This window comes from Pinus tabuliformis, chromosome 3_2 (genome assembly GCF_031772625.1).
Source record: "Pinus tabuliformis cultivar Carrire ecotype Pingquan chromosome 3_2, CPIR1, whole genome shotgun sequence".
In the NCBI taxonomy this organism is placed as follows: domain Eukaryota; kingdom Viridiplantae; phylum Streptophyta; class Pinopsida; order Pinales; family Pinaceae; genus Pinus; species Pinus tabuliformis.
This window is the reverse complement of record NC_142302.1, coordinates 1,201,180,589-1,201,187,489: the sequence shown is the minus strand read 5'-3', so window position 1 is coordinate 1,201,187,489 and position 6,901 is coordinate 1,201,180,589. Positions and strand designations below refer to the sequence as shown.

The 6,901-nt window shown below is 39.9% G+C and overlaps 1 protein-coding gene across 1 annotated transcript; it reads left to right on the top strand.

Annotated features, from left to right (window-relative positions):
• The first annotated feature begins 931 nt into the window (after positions 1 to 931).
• LOC149185060 (strigolactones hydrolase CXE15-like) lies at positions 932 to 2,247 on the top strand. Its single transcript, XM_089419042.1, has one exon. The coding sequence runs from the start codon at positions 1,069 to 1,071 to the stop codon at positions 2,002 to 2,004; it is 936 nt and encodes a 311-aa protein (XP_089275168.1). The 5' UTR covers positions 932 to 1,068; the 3' UTR covers positions 2,005 to 2,247.
• The last annotated feature ends 4,654 nt before the right edge of the window (positions 2,248 to 6,901 follow it).

The window sequence follows — 6,901 nt, the reverse complement described above, 5'->3', positions numbered from 1 at the left end:
ATCTCAATTTCTAGATTTTAAGTATTTTTATATAATTTATATAATTATTTTTATAACTAAAAAATTGATCAAATGGAAAATTAATAATAATTTTGGTTAAATGGAAAATTAATTCAAAGGCAACTGAATTACAGCATTTTTCTATAATTATTTTTATCACTAAAAATTTGGTCAAATGGAAGATTAATTATATTTTGTCAAATGGAAAAATAATTATATTTTTTTGTCAAATGGCCAATTAATTCAGAGGCAATGAATTACACCTGCGACCTGGCAAGGATAATAAAATATATTATCATGTGGTAACCGGCTATAGGCGGATTTTTTGTTTCATACAAGTTATCAAGATTTTGGATACCTAATCTGAATTATGTGTGATACTATGGAAATTTCTAGTCAAAGAAGATGTAACTTACCACCAGCTTTGACACCTCTACTTTTAAATGAATATAAAATCATTTAAAAAATAATGTTTTGGTTTTTACCAAAGAAATTCTCCACTGGGTACAGACCCTTTCCACCGTCTGATATCGAACTCGTGTACGGCTCCATTTAAAATTTAGAGGGTTTCCCTACGCGTTACGTTTCTTTTCTTTTCCTTTTTTGATGCGCTTTGATTCGATAAATAGTTCTCGCTCAACTTCTATTAGCCAATGGATTTAGCACGCCTGCCCTGAAGTTGACATCTACTGTAACCTATACGCAAATGTATCCAAATTCATATCGTTCCATTTTGGGAGGAATCTTACGTCCCCACTCGACTTCCTTTTTCCTAAATTCTTACCTTCTCCTTCCCTTTTCCCACTTGAGAAACCAGCTTTTCACGATGTGCTTCAACAGACATCGACAGGCATCTAGAAGAAGTACAGGCAATTTTGCGTGCTGCAGGCTTGGAGCGTATATTGCCTCCTTATTCCTCAACCGTGCGATTCATTGAACAAATTACGATGCAGCAAAGTGAAAGTTAGAGTTTGCGTGTTCCATATATTCACATCCCTGCGTTGCCTCTTCCACACTTACCAATTCCATTACAGACCCATTAGTCAATAAATTGTATTCTGTTAATTGATGGAAAAATTAGTGATAGCCCTGGCGTTAGAAGAGCCTGTCCTGCCATCCCCGCAAGCCACGCTACCTGGGGATTGTGGAGTGGCCTCCAAGGACGTAATCTTGGATCACAATCTCGATCTGTGGGTGCGCATTTTTCTTCCTACGATTCAACCCCATCACAACGAGAGCAAGCGAATGCCCGTTTGCCTCTATTTCCATGGCGGTGCCTTCATCATGGGTTCTCCGGCGTGGCGCTCTTTTCACACGCTGTGTGTTAGAATGGCCGCAGCGGCAGGCGTAATTGTCGTTTCCGTGAATTACAGACTTGCTCCTAAACACCGCCTCCCGGCTGCTTACGACGATTGCCTCACCGCCCTATCGTGGCTCCGCTCTGAAGCGACGAAGATGGACAACGACAATGGAAGAGATGGGGATCCGTGGCTTCAGTCCCACGCTGACTTCCGCAGGGTGTTTATAGTGGGCGATAGCGCCGGCGGAAATATCGTGCATCAGATGATTGTGAAGGGCAGCGACTGGAATCCTCTGAAAATCAAAGGGGCGGTGATGGTGCAACCTTCCTTTGGTGGAGAGCAACGCACTCAGTCGGAGATCGAATCACCGGAGGATTTGGAACAGAGGGTTAGGTATTGGATGATGGCTCTGCCTGAGGGGGCTGATAAGGATCACCCTTTCTGCAATCCGCTCTCCGCCTCCTCTGATTACCCGACTTTGGCGGACGCGGGTCTGCCTCCGCTGTTGATTGTGATAGGGGGGCGTGATATGCAGAGAGACCGGGCAAAGGCATACTACGAGAGTGTTGTCAAACACGGTAAAGCGGCTCAGATGATTGCGTTTGAAGAGGAGAACCACGGTTTCTACTTGTTAAAGCAGGAGGCGGAGTGTGTAGAGACACTTATTCAACACATTGCCCGCTTTGTTGAAGCCCATAATTGATTCGCCGCGACGAGATCATTGATTGATTTACGTCTGTAATTCATTTGTGATTTGCCGTTTTTTCAAGTAAAGCTAGAAAGCCCGATACAGACCATATTCGGTCATCTAGTCTAGATACCAAGTTAAAGACTCGGTGACAAAATCAACCATAGATTTTGTGGTTGAGGTTCCAGTGATCGGAATCTCTAATATTTTATAGTTGGCTTTTAGTGATTTCAATTGTTAAATAATAATTATCTCTAATTATCTCTTTTAAGTGTCAAAATAGGTTTTTTAAAAGAATTTTTATTATTATTAATCACGAGGTATGTGATAGAAATTTAATCTATATATATTAAAATATTTATGTGGATAAGTATGTTTATTTTGGAATTGGGTTTTAGGAATTTTAATTTAATTTGTCAATGCTTATTAAATAGATGGGAGGATTTAACCTTAATGGAATATTTTTAAATATTCTTAATAGTACACACAAATCAAATCAAAGGTTGAGATTTATCACTAAAGTAGTTATGCCTTTTTCTTCTCTTTCAATTAAATTGACTAATTAGAAAAGGTGTCATGTGAATGAGTGTCATATGAAACGACTTATGGTTTTTGGGCATGTCGTATTAATAATAAGCCCCATGGTATTGTAACAAATTCTATTTATAAATTAAGAATCTACATGGTAAAGTGAAGGTAATTTCTTATAAAGATCTGAAAAATGGATTCAATGTTCCACCTCAATACTTGTTTGGATCGAGGTGGAACATTGAATCCATTTTTCAGATCTTTATAGGAAATGTGAATTAGAGATGCGGGGGGGGAGGGGGTTAGCATTGATAGTCTCTAATTGTGTTCTAGTAAAGTTGAAGTTCAAATGAATGGTCCACCTTTGCATTTTGAACGTTACTGACATTCCAGCTGATATGAGATATCAATAAATCCATTTGTTCATTGACGAATGAGTTACTACAACTAACTCGAGGTTCGTACATTCACGACGAAATCAGGATCAAATGTACGTAACTCACTACTTATATTGGTAATATGTACCAATATGTCTCTAGAGGTTCTGTAATGGAAATAAAGACTTTTCCTTCCATTTACTTACCTCAACAAGGCGACAATCGGATTCGAACTAGAGATGGAGGATTTGCAATCCTTTGACTTACCGCTTGGCTATGTTGCCAAGATATGAGAATCCCATGGACAGATCAAATCATTTGTCCTTTAAGGTCATTCGTCTATCCTTTAAGTATAGTATGAGATGTATGCTAAAGTCAAACATAAATGAAATAGATCTAATTTATTCTTCGTCTCTCGATCTGACTATTTTCATTAGGAAATTTTCTAAGTGAGATTAACATTTAAGAATGGTTTGATTCATTTGTTCATAGCTCCATTTCACGTAGTAGGATGAAAGTATCAAATTACCCCTTCCTTATTCTTTTTTTTTTCTAGTACTAGAGGATTATATGTAGAGGGTGTAATATACCTCAAATTTACACCATAAAAAAATAAACTTCTTATGCCAAATTACATTCTTATTTGTCTCATGCTGATATTGGACTGCATTCACATACACTTCTTTTCAACATATGTATTAGATGCATAACATGATAGCTTCTTTAGACATCACAATTGCTACCTTAAGGTCGTGATATTTTCCTTTCAACTTGAGAAGTCTTAATTCCAATTTCATCTTTTTACTTTGTTTTGGAAACATGCATCAATTACAAGTAAAGGTAAAATTAATCAGATAAGCTTATATTCAACAAATAAAATTAACACTGTTAAGGAGGCTTACTATCCTTGACCATCCTAGGATTTTGGATTGACCCATACAATAATCTATTGGGGATTATGACAATGTTATAATTCAGGTTAGTCATTGGGTACATAGATGAAAAGAAATAAGGTTTTCATAACATATTTGATACCTTCGACCTAGCAATTAATATCATATTGATCTAGGTGGATATTGGTGGCCACCTGCCTATTCCACTTGGACCCCCAAAACTGTCTCTTTCAGTTTTTTCGGTTACCTTAATTGTAGCACAATTTACTATTTTTGGCATTTTTTTCGGTCCTGTACTTTTGGAGCCGTTTTGAGGCCCTAAACGACGTTTTTAGGAAAAACAGAGAGACCAAAAATGTTGCAAATTAACTTGTTTGTTTGTTTGCAAACTTCTCTTTGAGATCCTCGAAACGAGGTATTATGATAGCCAAACATAGATCGTATGCCAAAGTTACGACCCCTGCAAGTTGATGTACCAATTTACCCAAACGGAACCCACAATTTTGGTGCTTCATCTCCAAGGGTTAGGTTTTGGATGTTTAGGACTTTCCATTGTTTCTCAATAATAACTAAGCCTTTGAGCCTCATTGTAACATAGCTCAATGGCATGTAGCCACAAGAACTCTTCTCAAAGATAAGTTACCATCACTCGAGCTATCTTATTTCCATTTTGTTTGTAAGCATAGTTCAATATTTTTCTATTAATGAAATGAAGTATTTTTTTGTTTCATCTCTGTATTTACAATTATATCTCTAAGTTGTTGCGTTCCTATTTAAGTTCAGATCAGTGTTATTACAGTGTTCTTCTCTTTCTCTGTTTTTCTTTGCATATCCCCAACAAGGTTAGGGTATAAGGAGTTAGGGCTTGATCTGGTTGAACCATTGCAAAATCAGCCTCGCAAAACACGACGACCTCCCATGGCGGAAGAAAATAAAGATGAGGGGGCAGGAGATCCTTCCAAAATGTTGCTTGAGGAAGCCCTCGAGCGACAAAGGGATGCGATGATGGATAACTTTGCCCAGATCCTTCGACGGCTACCCACAACCGATGCACCTTCATCCAACAACCACTTTAGAGGCGCCACTCTTTTTAAGGTACAAGTTAACTTCGATATCCCCATATTTGAAGGCCTGATAGTTACAAATATCGTAGATAAATGGTTAAATATATTGGAAGGATATTTTTCAGTTCATGACTTTTCCAATCAGGAATAGATCACTTTTTCACTTCTTAAAGCCACCCCACACGTCAAGGACTGGTGGGAAACCTACTATGAACAAAAGGACGAGAGTGAACCCTCGTTGTTTTCAGCCGCACCCACTTAGGATTCTTTCCGAGACGCCATCAAGGAACAATATTACCTTGTCAGGAGCTATGAAGATAAATACATAAAGTGGACCATGCTACGGCAAGGAAGGGACCAAGATGTGTCGGAGTTCACAAATATTTTCCATACCCTTCGCACAAAACTAGGTATCAAGGATATTGAGCGACATTTGGTGCTCAAGTACCGCAGTTGTCTACACAAGTACATCCAGGATGAGATGGAATTCCTCGACATTCACTCGCTTGGTACGATGTACTGGTACACTGTCAAGATTCAGCATAAGTTTAAACAGAAGAAGCAATACTTTGGATCTGCGAATCGAAAGTAAGGAAAAGGCACCCCCAAACCACAGAACAAAGGACCAAGCCAAGGCGAGGCTACCCTAGACAGCCCGTCGAGGCCACAAGCAAAGAACAACACCACGAAGAAAAAGAAGGACACAGGAGAATGGTGTGAATTCCATAAGAGCTCCACTCACAATACAAGTGAGTGTCAGGCCAAGCAATCGCTGGTGGCCGAGCAGAAGGCTTCTGAATCAAACGCATGTTCCAACTCTGAATCAAAACTTGATAAGGGAACTGACAAAGGGAAGTAGATCATTGATGCAGAGCCTAGTCCCACCATGGCCACCACCAATATCCAGAAGATTAAGCCTAAAGATCCATAGAAGGGGGAATGCCTCTTCCACTCACAGTTGTGGGTGAAGGGTTCTCCGTTGCAATTGACTGTCGATGGCGGGAGTCAAAAGAACCTCATTTCAGCAGAGGTCATGAAGCGGTTGGGCCTAAAGACTACATCACATCCATAGCCATACACCATTGGGTGGCTTCACCAAGGATGAGGTCTTCACGTCAGCTAGCAATGTCACCTTCCCTGTAGCATCAAGCCCTTCACAGATGAGGTATTGTGTAATGTTTCTCCTCTTGAAGTTTTTGATGTATTGTTAGGAAAACCATACTTTTGGAAGAGACATGATGTATATGAGTCTAGACCTCACTCTGTGATTATTACCTTAGACAACAAGTTGTACAGGATACCGGAAGTAACCCCGCCTACCACCATTTCTTTGATCACTGCAAAGCAATGCAGTAAGATAATTTCCCTAACTAGGAAATTTGTTTTCCTTATGATTCACCCTCCGGGCAAGAAGAAGGTTGTGGCCACGACATCTAGGCAGGGCTCCTCTGCACAACTACAGCAGATGGACAAGGTTGTGGAGGAGTTGAGGGATATTTTCGCTTCACCTACAGGGCTACCTCTGCACTCTCAGGTCAAGCACTCCATCGATCTAACCCCCAACGTGCCACTTCCCTATGGGCTGATCTATCAACGCTCTTTTCTGGAGAACGATGAAATTAGGAGGAAGATTCAAGAACTATTGAAAAAAGGGCACATTAGGCCAAGCTCATCATCCAGTGGGAGCCCGATTATATTCGTACATAAGAAGGATGGGACCTGGAGGCTCTGTATGGAGTACTGGGCGTTGAACAAGATCACTATCTGGAATAGGTACCCAATCTCACGAATTGATGACCTTATTGACCAGTGCAAGGGGGCCAAATATTTCAGCAACATTGACTTGAAGTCAGGTTATCACCAGGTGCCTATCGAACCCTCTAATGTGTGGAAGACTGCCTTCAAATCCAATGAGCGCCTTTTCGAATAGTTGGTCATATCGTTCAGATTAACGAACGCCCCTGCAACCTTCATGAGCTAATGGAAGACATCTTGCGACCCTTCACTAATGCTTTCATAGTGGTTTATTTAGATGACATCTTGATCTTCA

What these genes read in the sequence shown, in the direction of transcription:
- LOC149185060 (XM_089419042.1), top strand. Translation starts at nt 1,069, where the DNA reads ATGGAAAAATTAGTGATAGCCCTGGCGTTAGAAGAGCCTGTCCTGCCA.